General features: G+C 40.9%; 1 protein-coding gene across 1 annotated transcript in view; it reads right to left on the bottom strand.

Annotated features, from left to right (window-relative positions):
- ubl3a (ubiquitin-like 3a) overlaps positions 1–20,790 on the bottom strand; it is a 58,570-nt gene extending 37,780 nt beyond the window's left edge. Inside the window, exon 1 of the mRNA XM_061739404.1 lies at positions 20,242–20,790. Coding sequence (XP_061595388.1) covers positions 20,242–20,268 — 27 coding nt within the window. The 5' untranslated portion in view covers positions 20,269–20,790. The remainder of the gene's footprint in view (positions 1–20,241) is intronic.
- Between the last annotated feature and the right edge of the window lie 323 nt (positions 20,791–21,113).

The raw sequence follows: 21,113 nt of genomic DNA, 5'->3' as shown, positions 1-21,113 counted from the left end.
GCCACTCATCTATTTCCCTAGGTGGTCTGTCTCCAGCAGCGTGTAGCCGGTGCCCTGCTGTCAGGAGTCACTGCATTTGTAACCTTTCAGGTTGTCCTTTCCAAGCACAAGCATGTGCACATTAGTTTGTGTTCTTAATCTGGACATTTTGAGAGTAAAACTAAGACACTCACAGGAAGGATTCATGGACTGCGTTAACATGCATCAATAACCCTTTTAAAACCCGAATATTGGCAATAACCCGGTTTTGCACGGCCATGTAAACACCAATAACCCCTTTGAATAACCAGAATTTGCTCATATTCGGGTTTTTAAAAGCCCGAATATGAGCCCTGGGTTACTCCTTTTAAAACCTGAATATTCAGTCATGTAAACGCTAAATGGAATATCTCCATCAAACGGAAAATGAATATGTTTTCTGCACATGCTCTGTTCACAAGGAATCCTGGTCTTTTGAGTCCAGGAAGTTCTTATAAACACGGAGAAACCAAGACCAGGAGGAGACTAATCACTTCATAAATGTAATGAAGGATATGAACATTTCTGCATTTGTAGACGGTAGAAAGTACGGGGATAGCCAGATTTACAAGAAGGTGAACGAAAAGTTGCGCAAAGCAGCATTTGTTTTGAAATGGGATACAGGAAGAAGAAGCAGAAATGAAGGTAATTGCGTCATGACGTTCTCTGCGCGTCGCTCCAGATATCCCAAATGATTAATTAACATGTAAACAGGGATAACCCTGTTTGCACACACATGGAAACAGAATATTCCGAATGTCTCAGTAACCAGAATATTAGCAATAACCCGAATTTTGACTGCATGTAAACATAGTCATTGTGCATTTTCACTTTTGCAAATAAGGTATCTTTTCAATGCTGAGGCTGAAATGAAAACGATGGTACATGTTGGAGAGAAAAGGAGATATCAGTGCAGAGAGAAGAAACGGCTGCCAGACAGCAGTTACATCCACAATGCTGCGTTTCCTTTTTCCTTCAGAAAAGAGCACTGCCCTGCAGTCACAGCTCACGTGATCCTGAGTGTGGGGAAGACAAAAAGTGCGTGCTTGAAAGTGTCTGACTGTATGTCTGATTGTGTGTGTGTGTGTGTGTGTGTGTGTGTGTGTGTGTGTGTGTGTGTGTGTGTGTGTGTGTGTGTGTGTGTGTGTGTGTGTGTGTGTGTGTGTGTGTGTGTGTGTGTGTGTGTGTGTGTGTGTGTGAGAGCAGGAGAGAAAGAGAGAGAGATACACAGAAATAACTGGCAAGCTAAAATGCCCTCTGTGCTGGAATTTACCAGATGGTACTGGACAAAAACCAGGGCCATTACTCATGCTCTCTCTCTTACACACACACACACACACACACACACACACACACTGCTTTTCATAAGCACAGGCCAAATAGCACCCTCGCACAAGTCTAGTCTGCAACTTTATTATATATCCGTGCATCTGACAGCCGCTGACCTCTCGTTCAAAACAATACAAGCATGATGAGAGATTAAATAAGAGCAAAAACATGTCTGTTGAGCACTCAGGTTAGAGGTTGTTTCGTGCCAAGTAGAGAGCAGAGTCATCTCCCCGGTTTCAGTGGCGATGGTTGTGTGATTGATGTGTGTTGTGGTCAACCCTCCCACACTTACACACTGTTATGCAGCTGTGTGTAGGCCCATCCATCACTGCTGGATCTCTCTGCACACGGGCTAATTTAGACTCGTAACATAACCTTGCTCTACTCGTGCACCTGTTGCGCAAAAAGACTTGCTCAACTTATTCTTAATGTTTACTTTAAATGCTATTTTCAGGCCAGATAGCTTAGCAGTTAGCAGTTACCCTCATCTTACTCCCCTCCTTTATGTGTGTCGAACATTTTAGGTCTTCCCCTGCCCCTTTTAGCAGCAACTATGTTTGTATTAAATGTAGACTTTGATCAGAATGGAAAGTAAGACTAACTGAATACAAAGCAAGGCTCCTCACCACTGAAAGTTGCTGTCAGCTGTGTCTGTTGGACCCTTGTTCTCCAGTGTGGACCGGTGCAACGCAGATGTTACTCTACTATCTAGACCTGATGTGGCAGCATAAGCCCACGTATGCATAGTTATAACAATTAAAGAACCAAGCATCAAATACATTAATAAATACTGGTGGGGAGGGGAAAAAAAAAAAAATCGATATTGCAATATATTGTTGCGCTCTCTGTCGCAATAAATAATATCGTTATTTTATTACAACACACATAATGGATTTACGCGGTTGTCACCGCACTATTGTTCATGCACTTTAATTCATCCCGCTGTCCAGTGTTTACATTAACAAGCTTAGCAGGCAGTGAGGAACTATGCAAATTCCATTTCTTTGTACATTGTATGAAGTTTTGGCATTGAATAAATGCATAGACGTTTTCCTTTTTATGGGTATTTTTTCTTTTTCAGTCACATATATCGTGATATATCGTTGATGACATTTCTTACAATATATCGAATATCGTAGATATCGTGTATGGTGATATTATGGTTATCGTGGGCCACATATTGCCACAGTATTGAATCGTGAGTCGCCCGTATAGTCCCACCCCTATTAATAAAGTTACCAACCACATCACAGAGTTTTTCAAAACTTCACCATCACACATAGACTTGTTTGGTTTGCGCGCTCATAAAACAGCATGAGCTTAACACTTTTTTGACTCCGTTTTATTCACCTAAGGAGTATTATCGAAACCCAACTACTTCATTTTGTTTTACTTTTAAAGAGGACCGGATTGAGATGGTCCAGGAGCTATTTCTGTCTCTCCAGACAGATTGGACCAGTATGGGACTTAGCCTGTCCAAATCTAGACACGCTGTTGTGTTCCGTGGGGATTTATCAGGGATAAAAACACAAGTCCAGTAAACACAGTTAAAAACATTGGGAAGAAATTGTCAAAACAAAAACATTTTCTCCTTAAAATGTGTTGCAGTTTGGAAATGAGTGACATACAGAACTAGACAACAAGTGAAGTTATTGCTATATTTATGTGAGGGATTGTTTTTTAGACTGTAATGTTCGATCAATGAGGAAACCACACCCTCAGTAATGATATTAGGCAAATTCATCCAATATGTTTTATAGTTTTAAAAGAAAAGAGGAAAAAAAAAAGGAAAAGAAAATGATAATAATACAGGACTGTCTCAGAAAATTAAAATATTGTGATAAAGTTCTTTATTTTCTGTAATGCAATTAAAAAAACAAAAATGTCATACATTCTGGATTCATTACAAATCAACTGAAATATTGCAAGCCTTTTATTATTTTAATATTGCTGATTATGGCTTACAGTTTAGGATTAAGATTCCCAGAGTATTCTAATTTTTTGAGATAGGATATTTGAGTTTTCTTAAGCTGTAAGCCATGATCAGCAATATTAAAATAATAAAAGGCTTGCAATATTTCAGTTGATTTGTAATGAATCCAGAATGTATGACATTTTTGCATTACAGAAAATAAAGAACTTTATCACAATATTCTAATTTTCTGAGACAGTCCTGTATATTAAGTAATCAAAGTGATATCAGATTAGTGTTTGTTTTTGTCAGCAACTCTGGGGGTTTGGCTCAGGTTTGGAGTTTTGAGCTCCTGATTATAACTGCATTGTACACCACAGGAAAAACGAAGCCTCGGTGGAGGCAAACAGATGAGCAAAAACAGGAAGAAACAGGGCAGTTACGAGAGAACGAGGGGAGCAGTCAAGATCTTTGACGCACCGTTCCATTACAAGGCAACAAAAAGCTTGGAAGTTCGCAGGGTGACATGATCAGGCAGGGTGTGGTGTTTATGGGAAGCTGTGCTTCCTGCTACGTGACCATAATCAACATGTCTACATGCATGCATAAAATATATTTTAAGCATTTGCTTTGCACATAACTTCCTGAGGTAAAAGAATTCCCTCCAAACAACTAAAGACACTCTGGGTTCATGGATCCAGGCCTGTTTGCACGACACTGTGAGCTTAAATTTAAACAGGAAACGTGCTACTGTCCCTTTGAACAGGCAAACGTCCAGTGAGCTTTAAACTACATAGTTAGTGTACCAAGATCAACTAACTTGAAAGTCAAGTGTCAAGATAAATGGAAGTGAGGTGAATTCAACTAAAACGTGCCAACTTTATTCCCAGATAAGCATCTGAACTTTGAAACCCACGAGCCTAAAATGCTGATTTAGGACTGTATCCTGCTGTAAATGTTACTTAAATCTGACACAGAATGGAGCAGAAATATGCAAAGTACAATAAAGCTTGATGTTTTCTGTTCAGCTGCTTCCTTTTACATTAACAATTGTTCCTAATTACAAAATAATACGTTTCCAAGCCCTCAATCATTCTAGTCTAAGGTCCACTGCTTCATTAAAGCAAAATAGCTCAGATGCACAAAACACACACACACACACACACACACAGAGAGAACCCCTGCCGGGATCATTAGAGATATTCATAGTCGGAGTGCTCCATAGCGCCCAACATGCAATGACAAAATTGTGCAAGACAGCATGAAGGCCAAATATATCCTCCCTGCATGTTCTCTGCTCTCCAACACACACACACACAAACACACACACACACACAAATCTGTGCTCTTTGAACTGTCTTTAACTCCAGTTTCTCTTTTCCACATCATCCACTTTTCCACATGGACATCCTAAAATCAGAAATCACAAAGAGGCAGATAACGATTCATCCGACCGTACAACAGCGAAAACAAGTCTAAAACACATCCTGTCAAGTTTCTGTTACCCACCACATACCAGTAATCATCACATCCTGTCCATTACATGACTGCATTGTGTAAGCATTTGATATACAAGAAATGTTTACAGTGCATGGACGAACAGCTGAATTTGTGCTGAGCGATACGTTCAATTAATTCGCTGAATTTTATCCTTTATTACAGACTGATGTAAAAAAAAAAAAAAAAAATGCTGAGTTGGAAATTAGTGCTTCCTCTGCTTCCTCTGCTACCAATGTGTCACAGTTTCCATGGAGATGCCTGTAAATGTGAGCTTGAGAAAAAAAAAATAATAATCCTGGAACGCAACAGACAGCTAAAGATGATGAAATACGCCAAAGAAAGTGAGTCATATGATCTTAGTTGTATGGAATTGGTTCATTTGTGCAGGGAAAGACCTCAGTGCCGTGTAAAGTTTCTAAAAACTCAATTAAAACAATGGGCACTGAAATCTCAGAAACAAAAGCATGCAAAGGAATGTGCGCCTCCTCAAAGCAGTCACTCCACATGACACAAAAGGGTAGTGGTGAAAGGAAATTGCAAAAACTGTGGCATTTCATAACCTGACAGTTAAGTAAGGCTGGGTTTGTTAAAAAACGGCCAATCTATGTACAAACACCCATTCAATAACATTTCATTGGTGCTTCATGGCAGTTAAATTCACATTTCTGACCTAAAAAGTGCAGTTTGGTTGCCGTCTTTTGGCTTTAGTTTGGCTTCAGTTTAAAAAGAAAGCAACTTTTAATGAGCGTATGCTTGGAGTTCATGTATAGATGAATGCAGATAAAGATGTGGAACAACCCGAGGGGCGTGCGTCACGTCCTGGTGTGTAGTTGTTGGTCATTTTAGCTTTGTTCTGCTGTGGAAAATACACAGGCCAATTATCTGCTCAATGGGCTCAGACTAAACGGTTAAATAATGGAGATTGTATAGTCACGCTATTGTCTGTGGTTTTTTTATTGTATTTTATTTTTATTGTCAGTCACCTACAAGCTCAATGTAACCAGTCAGGTATAGCTGTTTGGGGGGGGGGGGGGGGGGGGGGGGGGGGGGGGGGGGGCGTTACGCAATCCCGCTTGCAATGGCTTAAGAGGCAAAACATCAGCAAAAACAGCTGCAACTAGTGGAGAAGACGGGATAACAGCTGATTATGGGCTTAAATTAAAGGCAGTTGGACTTGACAGTGACCCGTACAGTTACCCCAAGAACCAGTGGTCCATGGACATTAATATTTGGTACAGTTACCAAGAACCAGTGGTCCATGGACATTAATATTTGGTACAGTTACCAAGAACCAGTGGTCCATGGACATTAATATTTGGTACAGTTACCAAGAACCAGTGGTCCATGGACATTAATATTTGGTACAGTTACCAAGAACCAGTGGTCCATGGACATTAATATTTGGTACAGTTACCAAGAACCAGTGGTCCATGGACGTTAATATTTGGCCACGAATCCAGTTTCCTGATATTTATATGTACTTAATTTCTACGCCGGGGAAATACACGAAGCAAAGCTTGAAGGCGTACAAAAGTCTTGACGCTTGGTCCGACTTCAAGGCAGGATTTGTTGTAGAAATTAAAGTGATGAGGACACCGAACTTTATGATTTGACCATTTAACGTTAGCTACCCAAAAATCCAACATTACCTGATACAAAATGGGAACCGCAAATCCACGTTTCGGTGCCTGGAATCCAGTTGTTTCTGCGAATTGCAGCAATCCATTTGTCTCTCTTTAGCTTATTTTTCGGCAGTCTGTAAAACGATAACTCAGATTTCTTGCTAAATCTATGAGTACAGTCGATCGCACAACAACTCTTTCCCATTTTAGATGTTTTCCAGTTGATCACACTGAAAGTTTACGCTGACACTCAGTCTTTCTGCCGCTCAGTCTTTCTGACACTCACTGGGCGTAACCCACTGTGAAGTTCCATCTGTTACGTTATGCGCGTTCCCTCTGTAAACTGAACAATAAGCAAATCCTTCACTCTGCATGAGGACAGATACCTTAATGCTACCATGAAAGAGGCCTTAGTCAGGCTGAGTTATCCTTGTGAAAAAAAAACCTGACAGTCTATTTACCTTTTCCAAACATAAAAAGGTCATTCTTTAATTGCCAATCACAATGGAGTAAGTGTCTGGGTTAAAGGCACATTAGTGATAATCACAGGCCACTAGATCCTGATGGAACATCCAGTCAATGCCGCCTGACCTTTGGCTGACTTCTCCGTGGCTCAGTCTGCCCTGGCCGGAGCCTGGAGAAGAGTCTACACGCTGACCCTCTAATTCTCACAATAAGTTGTCTGTCCGACCAGCGAGACATTCAACCCAGGACGTTCAAAAATACGCACGGATTCAAGCAGCGGTTTTAAAGTGGCAGCTTGTCACAGAATCTCTGAGAAAGAGGCAGCTGATTCATGCAGGGACCTGCTCCGACACACATACAGTGTCTGCTGGCAAAGCAACGCTTTAATATAAATGTCCCCTCAGCTGGAAATTGTTTCCAGGGCAGCTGAAAGGCTCTTTTATTGAGTCAGTCAAACACCACCTCCTACCCATCATCTACTACTTCAACACAGCCATGAATACACACAAATACACATACAAACAGTCTCTTTCTACTGCACAAGGGAAAAAGGGGGTTCTTCTTTCCATTTGAGTGCTTTTACTACATTTACAATTATTATACACAGGAAAAAATTAAGCGCTCCAAAGCTTTATTTAAAAGTTACCCGTCCAGACCGAACTGGAATGCAAAACAAAGAAAAAACAAAGTATTGCTTCCCAGAATTCTGAGCGAGCATGTTTATAAAAAAAAAAAAAAAAAAAAAAAAAATCAATGTGAAAACACTTAGGTAAAACAAAAATCTTCAAATTGACTCCAAACATATGATTTAAATTGGTTCAAATTATTACCTCCTGCAGCGGTCGCAGGTTCGAATCCCGGCCTGCGCACCTTTGCTGCATGTCATCCCCGATCTCTCTATCTACCCCTTTCATATCTGCAGCTTGAATAAAGGGCCACTAGAGCCCAAAAAAAATCTTTAAAAAAAAAAAAAAAAAATTATTACTTGGACAATCAGTCCAAGCAGTCTCTTTTCCAAACTGTTTATTGCGAAATTAAATTCCAAAGAGTCAGAGACTATGTTTACATGCAGTCAAAATTTGGGTTATTGCTAATATTCCGGTTACTGGGACATTCGGAATATTCCGTTTACATGGTAATTAATCATTTGGGATATCTGGATCAAACCAGCGACGCACGGAGAACGTGATGACGCCATTACCGCCATTCCCGCTTCTTCTTCCTGTATCCAAATTCAAAACAAATGCTGCTTTGCGCAACTTTTCTCTCACCTTCTTGTAAATCTTCTATCCTGGTACTTTCTACCGTCTACAAATGCAGAAATGTTCATATCCTTCATTACATTTATGAAGTGATTAGTCTCCTCCTGGTCTTGGTTTCTCCGTGTTTATAAGAACTTCCTGGACTCAAAAGACCAGGATTCCTTGTGAACAGAGCATGTGCAGAAAACAAATTCATGTTCCGTTTGATGGGGATATTCCGTTTGGCGTTTACATGACTGAATATTTGGGTTTTAAAAGAAGTAACCCAATTCGGGTTATTTAAAGGGGTTATTGGTGTTTACATGGCCGTGCAAATTCGGGTTATTGCCAATATTCGGGTTTTAAAAGGGTTATTGATGCATGGAAACACAGTCAGTGAAAGAACAAAACCTCTAAGAATAATCTAAAGAGGTTTTCTCATTTTTATGTGACACCCAACTCAGATTTCTGTTCTGACTTTTAGTCTCCATTCATAAATGCACTCTCCGTATTAAGCTGTTTGTAAATAGTTTGATACTGTAGTTAAATGTGCACTAAATGGTCTTTATTCTGGTTAACCCCACCCCCAGGAAGACTGTCTGGGATCAGGAGGTGCCGTCCGTTCAACAAGTGGGTAAAAACAGTCCTCCCATGGAAATGATGAGACTGGGATGCAGCTCGGTCTGCGCTGGGATCTGCAGCAGCAGCAAAGCAGTGTGGGTGTTATTATTCCACTAGCAAGCCTTACAGCAGGTACGTCATATTCAACAGGAAGGACAGATTGTGCTTTAGCAGGTTTTTTTTTTTTTTTTTTCCATGCAAATGTGGACAGACACACACAATTCTGCGAACAAATGACACACACGGCAACTGAAAAGAGGCCAGAGGTCTCCAGGGTCCAGTGAGAATCACTTGGCACGTTGGCAGATTTTTGTACATTACTCATACCCACACCAACTCCTTTATGTCACGCTAAAACTTTGAAATTTTTTGGCATAAACGTAAAAGGAGTGTCCTCACATAAATCCTGACGTGTCCAGAGTCCAGATTGTTCTAGAGACTATTGCAAAGCTCAGGGCTCGTCAGCTGACACTGCTGATGTTAAATTAAAGACATTCTGCAACGATCACGTTCAAATCCAGTCACTAGAGACCAGAGGTGGCAGTAACGAGTTACATTTACTCCGTTACATTTACTTGAGTAAGTTTTGGGAAATTTTGTACTTTTAGGAGTAGTTTTGAATCACTATAATTTTTACTTTTACTTGAGTAGATTTGTGAAGAAGAAACTGTTCTTCTTCCTCCGCTACATTAGGCTACGTTGAGCTGTTACTTTTCTTTTATCCCTTTTATCCGCGTACACGTCAATCCCATGACATCACTGAGTGATTCTTTGGGGAAAATGTTTGTTTTTGCATGTTTTGTCACATTTACACAGACTCAAACACACACAGAGTTTCTATGAGTTCATGTTTGTTCTAGTTCTGCCTGGTTAAAAAAGAAAAGTACAAAGGCTTGAAATTTTGTGCTACTTGTGCTTAATTTATTTTTTTATTCTGTTATTATTTTATTTATTTTATTATTTATTAAAGTACTTGAATTTACTTTCAGATTATTTTAATTTTAGCCATTTTTTATTAATTTTAATTTATTTTATTGATTTTATTGATTTAATTTGCCTGAAGATGATTATTTTGTACTTTTGTCTGTTTGAATGGTTGTGTTAAAAAATAAATCAGACGTTACTCAACAGTTACTCAGTACTTGAGTAGTTTTTTCACCAAGTACTTTTTTACTTCTACTCAAGTAATTATTTGGATGACTACTTTTTACTTCTACTTGAGTCATATTATTCTGAAGTAACAGTACTTTTACTTGAGTAAAATTTTTGGCTATTCTACCAGCTCTGCTAGAGACTGAATAGCAAGTCCAAGAGAAGCATTTAGCCTCCTGTAATGAGCCCTCTGTCATCCCGTCTGCTTTGAACATCGTATTGCTATATATTATTGATATCTCTCTCGCCTATGAATTGAGTCTAAAGATAACTTATTGAGCTTATAACCTGACATTGTTGACAATAAACCTGTAGTCACCATGAACAGCACTGTCTCCGTTAACATCAGCAGGCGACAGACGGTTGCAGCACAAAAGGGACAATTAGGGACAATGATTTGGATTTGGAGTTAAAAGAATGTACAAACATAAAACAATTTAAGAAGAAATATAAAGACATAGTTTACTTGAGGTATAAAAGTGAAGACTGTGTTTAAAGATCAGCAGCTGTGTGTGTTTTGCTATTTCGTCATGTCGTCTCTGTATGTTTGTATAGATATACGTATTATATTTATATCATAGTTATATTATATTTATGATAGAGCTTACATTTGGTAGTAAACAGGTAATTTTTGTAAAAATGATATATATTTATTTATACAAATTAGTGTATAGTATAAAAAGTAAATACAGGCCTATAATTTATGTTTAGTTGTGGAAAGGGGTGGGATTAAATACGTTTATACTTCCTCCCACTCCTTTTCCAACATGTAACTGAAATATGTGTTTTGATGTTGTTGTTTTTTTCTTTATGTGGTGGAATGCCCACCTGAATTTGTTTCTCTTATCTTTTTTTCTTGTTTTTTTTTTATACATGTTCAAAATAAATAAAAATGAATGAACGAATTAAGCTATAACTTCTTACCTTCTTACATATAAACAACACTGTAAAATGTGAGATGTGTTGCAACTCAAAGTGAAATCCCAGACTCCAGTCCCCATTTCTGGCTCATCCGAGATAAATGTTAAAGACATCAAGTATCCAACAAGAACCTATAAACTGTCAACAGTGATTGGGACAAATATCCAGAGTTTGGAGCAGAAGTTTCCTCTGGAACAGCAACCGTCGCCCCACCCTGAAGTGGGGAGGAAGTTCACATTCCTGAGCCGAGGCAAAGCCCACCTGTCAACATGGGCCCATGAAGAACGGGGGATTTTCCAGCAGAAGGAGATCTTATCCCAACACTCAGACTCTGCCTTTCCTTCAAAATCCTCCACGTAACTTGCTGAGAAATTCAGTTTTCAAATTAGGCTGATCAGAAATGCAAACCGACTACGAAAGAGAGGAGCTACAACTGGGAATCTAGTATTGAGCTTCAGGTTGAAGATGAAATCTTTGATGTTAATAAAGTTTGCTTTCTCAAATCTTTATTTCAACTACATTATCTTTAGCATGAAGGTTAAAACAAACATGAAAAAGTAACTTACAGAGTATAGAGAACATTAGTTTTCCAGAAAATCAAACCTTATTTTGCTGTTTATTTGTTCATCTTTTCTAATGTATTACTAAACTGCAACTACTTCCTGTGTCTGCAAACACGCAGTAACAAATCAGGTCTACGCGGATTGAGGAACCGAGAACAATGACAAATATTCAATAACAGAGAAATAACTCATCAGCTGCAACAGTTAAGAAAGCTCGAAAAGAGGAAACTGTTGACTGGTTTGTAAACTAGGTGTGTTCATCGGTGTAACTTTCCATGGAGGAAAACACATGCCCTGACACATGCACCAATAAAAATCACAATGCCAAACATGAGTATAAAACTGTTATATAAGAAATCAATGGATAAGAGCTTCTCAATTGGACTTCCTGTTGTGCATATGCATCAATACATGACCAAATTAACTCTCCACCATCACAGATGACCGCGCACATGCACATGAAGGATTTACTAATAACAGGCGCCTGTCAGTACAAAAGCAAAACAATCACCATGTAGAGAGAACGATTATAAAAACATCAGCACTTTCTGGAAAGAGATCTATAAATGAGCCATTTATATCACAGCTTTTTTCAGTTCGGATCAATCAAAAGACGTCCTTCGTGTAAAAAAGTAATTCAGGCCGAGCAGGACCTTCGTATCTGTCAGTGCTTCAATTTGGAGTCTCCAATTTCCTAAACATGTTTGAAGTAACTATAAATCTAGCACAGTTCCTGCACTTTCACGGCTGCCATCATCTCTCCACGGCTGTGGAGGACCTACATGTGACAATGTCACAGTCGATATATCAACCGCTGCGCCGGGGCGGCGTGACGTAATCCTGCTGTGTGACTCCAACTGGCAACACATGGCACATCGGCGATACACGCGTATCCGCCGACTAGGGAAGGGCGGATTTCTGGCATTTATCCGGATAACGATAAAAATGACGATAAAAAAAATACCAATTCAACTCCACCTTTGTAACTATAAATCTATCACCACATTCAGTCTTTGGAGCCCCCAAAACACTGCTGTAAAAGAATACTAAATACTACTAAACTACACCAATTACATTGAATTGATAAAAACCAATTAAATGAGTTAAACCTGTACTGCAAAACTGGAATGACTCCTCGCTCTCAGATCCGCTATGTTTGTTACACAAACACGCCATCAACGGGAATTTATTTATCTTTCTTTCTTTCTTTCTTTCTTTCTTTCTTTCTGGCTCATTTTCTTCCTTCCTTCGTTCCTTCTCAATTCCTTTCTTCCTCCCTCCCTCCCTCCCTCCCTCCCTTCCTTTCTTCCTCCCTTCCTTCCCTCCATCTTCCTTCCTTCCTCCCTCCCTCCCTCCCTCCCTCCCTCCCTTTCTTCCTCCCTCCCTTCCTTCCTTCCTTCCTTCCTCCCTCCCTCCCTCCCTCCCTCCCTCCCTCCCTTCCTTTCTTCCTCCCTTCCTTCCTTCCTTCCTTCCTTCCATCTTCCTTCCTTCCTCCCTCCCTCCATCTTCCTTCCTTCCTCCCTTCCTTCCTTCCTTCCTTCCTCCCTTCCTTCCATCTTCCTTCCTTCCTTCCTTCCTCCCTCCCTCCCTTCCTCCTTCCCTCCCTTCCTTTCTTCCTCCCTCCCTCCCTTCCTTTCTTCCTCCCTCCCTCCCTCCCTTCCTTTCTTCCTTCCTTCCTTCCTTCCTTCCTTCCTTCCTTCCTTCCTTCCTCCCTTCCATCTTCCTCCCTTCCTTGCTTCTTTCCTCCCTTCCTTCCTTCCTTCCTTCCTTCCTTCCTTCCTTCCTTCCTTCCTTCCTTCCTTCCTTCCTTCCTTCCTTCCTTCCTTCCTTCCTTCCTTCCTTCCTTCCTTCCTTCCTTCATGTACGTTGTGCATCGATTTAACGCAGAAACATAAATCCGGCTTTACACAAAAACGTCAACGATGACAAATAGATGACAAATTCTTACCGTGGGGAATTTTTTTGACGGTATATCGTAAGCGGTAAAATATCGCCCATTCCTACCGCCGACGTGCTCCATCCAACTGTCAGGATCCAGAAGTGTTTTAGCCCTCTTTGAATGTGTCAATCAAAGCCTTGTTAGCAGCCCCGGCCGGAGGCGGAGGAACGTTCTGTCTCCAGCTACTCGCTCATTCATGCTGAGCTAAGCTCAGGCTGAATCTGGGACAGAGAGAGCCAGTCTCAGCGCCAGGATTCCCCGTCCATTGTTCTTTCATCAGAGACCAACACACAGTTCACCCCTGACCCCGACCTTTGGCTCCTGTGAGAGTGAGTGTGTGTGTTTCTCTGCAGCCCCTGGGGTTCGTGTGGGATGAACTATGAGCTGCCGTCAAAGCCACACACGGAGCAGCTCCCAGCCACGCTGCTGCAGTAAACAGTAATCCATTAACCTGAACACATGTTTACTTTATAGGGTAGTCACAGAGGCACAAACACACTATCACATGTGTTTTCTGGGTTAATTAACATTTGAATTTACACTGAAAGTAAAAGTGGTTAATGATTAAAGCTGTTTGAGTCAATTACAGCCAAAAATGTAAACAAAAAAAATTTGCTTCTGGACTTTTTGCTGATTTATCTTTATCTTATCTAGTAAAACAAATGTCTGAATTTAGTTTTGGACTATGCAGAATTTTTGGCTTAAGGAAATTGTAAAAGGAATTTTTTTGTCCGATTACTTCCAGAATAAATGTTTAATCAGTTAATTTACAACACACACACACACACACACACACACACACACACACACACACACACACACACCAGTCATCCAGGCTACCCAGGTATCCCTCATTAAAACCAGCTCCAGGCCCACCCACTGCTGGCAGCTTGCAGTAACTCTGAAAACAACAGAGGACATGTTGATTTATGGGATCAAGCTGTTTGCTGTTGGACAACATGGATGGATGAATGAATGGATGGACAGATGCATGAATGATGAAGGTGTACACTGAAATTAGACCTCCTTCTGATCTGTTACCCATTCAATTTTGTAAACTATTCTCAATAAAGGTCTGCTGATATTCGACACTTGTCGTATTATTACCTGAAGTTTGAGGGTTTAAAGGCGCCTTTGTGCCTCCTGGTCTGCTTGAGTCAGGGCTGTTATTGCCACCTCCAACACAAATTAACATGTTCTCACCACTGACCAAATGACAGGGTGTGTGAATACTACCCACCGAGTGCGCCTTTACTCCTTCATCAAGGTTGTGTGATCTCTCAGCTGTAATCTCTCATGACCACAAGAAGCCCCAGAGTTACACCAACAAGACATCATGTAACTAAAGGTTCATCATGTGGACTGCAGATTTACACTGACCTCTTGTTGCTGACTCTTCTGCATTAAGTTACTCCATAAAATAGGTCCTTGCAATTCAAAGCAGAGAAAGAAAGACTGAGTGTCAGAAAGACTGAGTGTCAGCGTAAACTTTCAGTTTGAGCAACTGGAAAACATCTAAAATGGGAAAGAGCTGTTGTGCGATCGTTGTACTCATAGATTTAGCAAGAAATCTGAGTTATCATTTTACCGACTGCCAAAAAATAAGCTTAAGAGAGACAAATGGATTGCTGCAATTCACAGAAACAACTGGATTCAAGGCACCGAAACGTGGATTTGCGGTTCCCATTTTGTATCAGGTAATGTAGGATTTTTGGGTAGCTAACGTTAAACGGTCAAATCATAAAGTTCGGTGTCCTCATCACTTTAATTTTTACAACAAATCCTGCCTTGAAGTCGGACCAAGCGACAAGACTTTTGTCTTTCAAGCTTTGCTTCGTGTATTTCCCCAGCGTAGAAATTAAGTACATATAAATATCAGGAAACTGGATTCATGGCCAAATATTAATGTCCATGGACCACTGGTTCTTGGTAACTGTACCAAATATTAATGTCCATGGACCACTGGTTCTTGGTAACTGTACCAAATATTAATGTCCATGAACCACTGGTTCTTGGTAACTGTACCAAATATTAATGTCCATGGACCACTGGTTCTTGGGGTAACTGTACCAAATATTAATGTCCATGGACCACTGGTTCTTGGTAACTGTACCAAATATTAATGTCCATGGACCACTGGTTCTTGGTAACTGTACCAAATGTTAATGTCCATGGACCACTGGTTCTTGGTAACTGTACCAAATATTAATGTCCATGGACCACTGGTTCTTGGGGTAACTGTACGGGTCACTGATAATCGGCTGTTATCCCGTCTTCTCCACTAGTTGCAGCCATGTATGCCACTCAGTGCGAGTAAGGGGGCTGGTCCAGTGGGAAAGTGACGTCAATGCAAACCCTCTATAGATTAACTGACTAGGTAAGAGAACCTTCAGTGAGCTAAACAGACATTTCTGACTTGTTGGGGAAAAATGAGATGTAAAGCAGATGTTTATAAGACACAATTACCTTCAGAAAAAAAGGATAAAAGGCCTTTATTAGCTGTTACTAAACAGTTTATGATAAAGCAGCATTTCTCTGCGTCTGCCTCTGCATGTGGGTGTCAGCTGGACTTCCCTGTCTTATCAGCAGTGCTGGGACACACAGAGCATTGATGACTCAAACTCCCTCTCGGTCGTGTCCTTCTCATTTTCATTCAGCAGCTCTTATCTGAACTGATGGGCTTTATACTTCTCCTGTTCGGACGCTACTTTGTCTCCTGTTGCCACAACAGATTCGCTCACACGGGCATCCAGACGTCAGGTCCAAGCGGCCCACTGTTGCCATGGGGGACCATTTTGACTCTGTCAGCACTTCTAAGTTGTAGCCTTCCACCTCTCGAAGGTGGAAAAAAAAAAAAAGAATCCTATCCTCCATTCTGGTGAAACATGACTATTCCTGCACCTATTCTTCCCCTCAGATTCATTCAGCCACAGTGTTTGGCAGCAGCAGTCTCCTCTCCTCCTACTCCAACTCCCACTCTTTAGTCTCTCTAAGAATGTGTGTGTACACTTGCTCCTTCGGGCAGGGAGGGTTGGGGGGAAAATGAAGGAAGGATGTGCATCTGCTGCTGATTTCAGCTCCACAGGATAAGCCAGATCCTGGTAGCTGATATTTGCCCAGAATTCCTCGGGGAACACAAGAAGCTCATTTGATGTATAGACAAAGCTGCACCACAAAGGGAAGTTAAACGTTTATGGAGAGTTGGAAATCTTAAATACTGAAGCGCAAAGTTTTGTGTTAATGTTTCTGCCGCAGGCTTGAAAACATGCTAGCTGTCCATTTATAATGATGTTCAAAACACAGCAGTTGACATAAAGAATCGTCCTTCACCACTGAATAGACACATTGGGCCTGTACTGTAGCTGGGGGTGGATTATGTAATAATAATGTGATACTTTCCCAGACTGGGGAACTCTCATACTACAAGCCAGGCTTCATTTATAAATGTGCTGCCAGACATTTACACTGGTGCTTATAGACACGCTGGAGGCTCAAAACTAAACATGTCTGGTTAAATAATAATCTTCTATGACTGTTCTACATAGCAATAATTGGAAAAGTATTAACCGTCACCACAAGAGTTAAATGATCCATAAATCCATGGCTTACATACTATATCTTAGGCTACAGTAAGAAGACTCTTCCATCAATGTTCTTCTGGCTTCGCTCGGCTTAATCTCCCAGTCATAACAGATCAGGAGAAGAGAAAGATTCAGATCATGATTATGTCCGTAATCCATGGGAATTCCACATGCTGTGCTATTAGATGTTTTAGCTCTGACGGGACCACGTGCACACGGAGGTCTGCTCTTATTTGATTGACAGTGAAATGGGGCTGCTGTTCCTGGACGGGCAAAAGCACAGTGGCAGCTGGAGTAGCTGCTCTCCGTGTGGAGCGGCACATTACGCGGTTTATCCTTTCCACCATGCACTAACAAGAAATATGACATAAAACTGCCAGAGGGGAATTACCATGTATAAGACTGGGTAAAACCTTGTCTAAATGCATCTTATATGACTTTAATTTGTGGAATTGCTTGCTCATGGGAGACTTTATGATGAGGGCTCAAAATACGTTGCACATCCAGTAAGCTGGTTTTAAAACGAGTTAATGTATCACATGAAGATGATAACAGAGAAAGGTTTAAATGGCCTCGATAAGTCATATGATGATGGCCATAGGCTGAAGAGGTCGTATACCAGCTTCTGACTACACCAAGGCTGTGGCAATAAAATTACCGCTCACTCAAAAGTAGATACATAAGAAACAACCAACCATGGACACTAAGGTTTCAGACCTGTGGCCCGTTTGTTTTGTTCCGATTCAGAGGCCAAATCGATACAATTGTTTCGTTTTTCGTTTGTGTTCACAAGGCAACTGTCTGTAGCGGTTCAAAGCTGTTAACAAATGCCATGAACCAACTGTTCTCTCATTGGTCAGAAATGAACACGGAAGGAGTTTCCTCTTCCGTACCCCGGGAAAAACAACAACTATGGAGCATTAAACCACAGTTATGAGTGAGTTGTGTCGGTTGCTGTGTCGATTATGTTCTCACTGCAAACCAACCGCTCCAGGTCTCGAATGGAAGCATAATGTAACAAAAACTAAATAACGTAACAGGCATGCCGTTGGGTTGTATTTGGACACACTCCCTGCTGTGAGGTCCCAGATGAGATTACGACCAAGAATTTTCTTGCAATGAGGAAACAAAGCTAACCAACAGACCACCACATTGCCATATTCACTAAAAAAGCTATACTTCCCATTACCAAAGTTAGTAATTTTGCAAACAAAGTTGCTGATTATCAAAGAAGATGAGGTGTTTTATCTACGTTTCAGGACGCACTTATCTTCCATCAACTACAAGTGAATAAATGACTTGACTGTCCTTCCTGGATGGTCCATCAAGGGAAGAACATGACGGTCCAAGGATGGATAATACCACAGACCCAAACCTAAGCAACCTTGCATCCCATCTTTTTTTTGTGATCAACTGTTTTTTATTATTTTGTTGATGCATACAATTAAATCAAACAATAATGCACGCAATTGTATAGCAAAAACCTTTAAATCAGCCGTCCCCACACCCACCCTGTAGCCATCCAACAAGACAACAATAACACAATAACAGGACAAAACAAGCAAGACAAGAAAGCCAAAAAATAAATAAATTAGATAAATGTTCAGTCAATATTCAGTTCTTTAAGGTTTTCAATGGCATGTGTCCATATTTTTAATGTCCTGGGTCCCGCACCATGAATTCTTGCCACTGAAAGTTCCATGTAAAATGTCCATAAACAGATTAAACCAGTGACATGTTGGTAGATCGTGTGGTGGTTTCCATCGAAGAGCAAGCATTTTTTTTAGCGGCTGTTAATGACAACAGGTACACAACTTTTTCTTTGTAATGTAAATTTAACTGAGAGTCATCATTAATCAGGAGCACCCTGGGAGAACATGGGATTGGCTTTCCAGTGACATTGGAAATATATATACGGACTTTTTCTCCAGAATGATAATACATTGCCAAAAGAACATGGCGGTCCACGGATGGATTATACCACAGACCCAAACCTAGGCAACCCTGCATCCCATTACTGGACCAACGGGCCTCAAACAGGAGAAAAAGTGCAGAGCCAGAGGACTGGCGGACGGATAATCAAGCAACAGTAGATTTTGTGGACATCACGGTATCTCGTCGGCCCAGATACTTCAACCTGTCAATCAAATGTCTTTTCTCCATTGTGTTTCCTCTTTTACAGCCATAATATGGCCAGTATTTTCTTATCTACTAGTAGCAGTCTCTCTCCTCATGGATTCATTCCAGTTTTTGACATCTGACCATCACTATTTTCTACCAAGAACTCAACATCACCATCCCATGCAATATTGGTTTACTCAAATGTTGGGAGACTGGGAGGACCCATCGCAGATCCAGATGAAACATGTATTGTTTGATCTGTCCAGCACTCAGAAAACAAGAAAGTCTTCAAGTAATAAAAACTGGACCTCAGTAATCATGTGTATATTTTAATTTTTGTCCAACTAATCAATGTAGAATTTAATCTTTGATGAACACACCTGACCACATCTACTTTTGTCACCTCTGTCTCGGTTTGAAGAGGGAACCAAATGTGAAAGAAACACAATGTTTTATCACATATCATGGAAATGTAGATAGAAAACAAAAAGAAATCATAGCAAGAAATAATCCTTGGTAAAAAATAATCATAATTCATTACTGATCATTTTAAAAAGACTCCTTGAACAGCGAGAAATACTACTTTTACGTTGCTGGAAGCCTGAGAAAACAGCCAGATGTTGACGGTAAAGTGTGGGGTGTCTCTCACCATGTCTGAATAAAGTCGTAATATTATGAGAATAAAGTCGTAATATTATGAGAATAACGTCGTAATATTATGAGAATAAAGTCATAATGTTGCGAGAATAAAGTCGTAATATTATGAGAATAACGTCGTAATATTATGAGAATAAAGTCATAATGTTGCGAGAATAAAGTCGTAATATTACGGGAATAAAGTCATAATGTTGCGAGAATAAAGTCGTAATATTGCAAGAATAAAGTCGTAATATTACGAGAATAAAGTCGTAATATTACGAGAATAACGTCGTAATATTACGAGAATAAAGTCGTAATATTACGAGAATAAAGACTTTATTCTCGTAATTTCCTATTTTTTTTTTTTTTTTGTCTTAGTTTGGCCCTAATACTCCGTTGTAGAATGCACTATAAAGCCTGAAATGTGGTTCCGCGTTAAATCGACGGCCTACGGCGTACGGTACGCGGCGACGCACACCGCTCTGCGTTGGTGTAACGCGGAACCATAAATCAGCCTTAACAGTGAGACTCCTTGAACAGACAGAAATACCACTTTTCCGCACTGGAAGCCTGAGAAAACACAGATATTGACGGTAAAGTGCGGGGGTGTCTCTCACCATGTCTGCCGGGGTGCTGCCCGTCATGGTGGAGCTGTTCCCGGGACAATCACTGCACAAATGCCCCTGGTATCCTCTGTGTTTCCCCTGCTCTTGCTCTGGTAAAAGCGTCCGGGAGTCGCGGGAGACGGAGTGTGTCCCCCCGGGGACGGTGCTGTCTGTCCGGGTCCTGAGACGGTTCCCTGGCCCGTCAGTGCGTGGACATGGCGGGGGTGAGTACGGCTGGGTAACCGGGCAGAGGTGTCGCCCCCCAGGGCCTGGCTCCGACCCTCAGATCAGCGGATCAGGCTGCCTGGCTGCGCCATGAAAACACCCAGCACCGCGGGAACATCCGGACACGGAGACGGCGCTCTGTCGTGGAGAAACGGAGGAGGAGGAGGGGGAATTATCCGCAATGTTCATTAATGACGTTCACTTGATCTATTCGGACAAACTCCGGCGGTTGGTTAAGCAAAATAAAGGCGTTATAGGGTGAAATGTAGCCCCGTGTTTGGAGCGTGTGTGTCGGCTGCTCGGACCGCACTGCCGTCCCTTCACATCCCGCTCAGCTGTCAGTCTGGACCATGGCAACATCTACACACACATCCGGGGGAGATTTTCAAAATAATTTAGTTTTTACTTTAGTTTAGTTTAGCTTATTGGTCCTTACAATTTCCATAACAAAAAGGAAAAACAGGGGGGATGGTGGATTTTATCATATGGGGACAGATCATATAATATATTACAAATAATAGCAGTGACCAAAACACCTGCAGAAATACTGCAGGAATGACATAGCAGCAGTTAAATGCAGCCTTCAGTAAGCTTTAAATATCCACTGGGCTTACATCAAATACATCAAAACACAACAATAAAAAACACTTTTCTGAACT

Source organism: Cololabis saira, chromosome 14 (assembly GCF_033807715.1).
Source record: "Cololabis saira isolate AMF1-May2022 chromosome 14, fColSai1.1, whole genome shotgun sequence".
Lineage (NCBI taxonomy): Eukaryota > Metazoa > Chordata > Actinopteri > Beloniformes > Belonidae > Cololabis > Cololabis saira.
The sequence above is the reverse complement of the archived record's forward strand: the minus strand, read 5'-3'. Positions and strand labels throughout refer to the sequence as shown.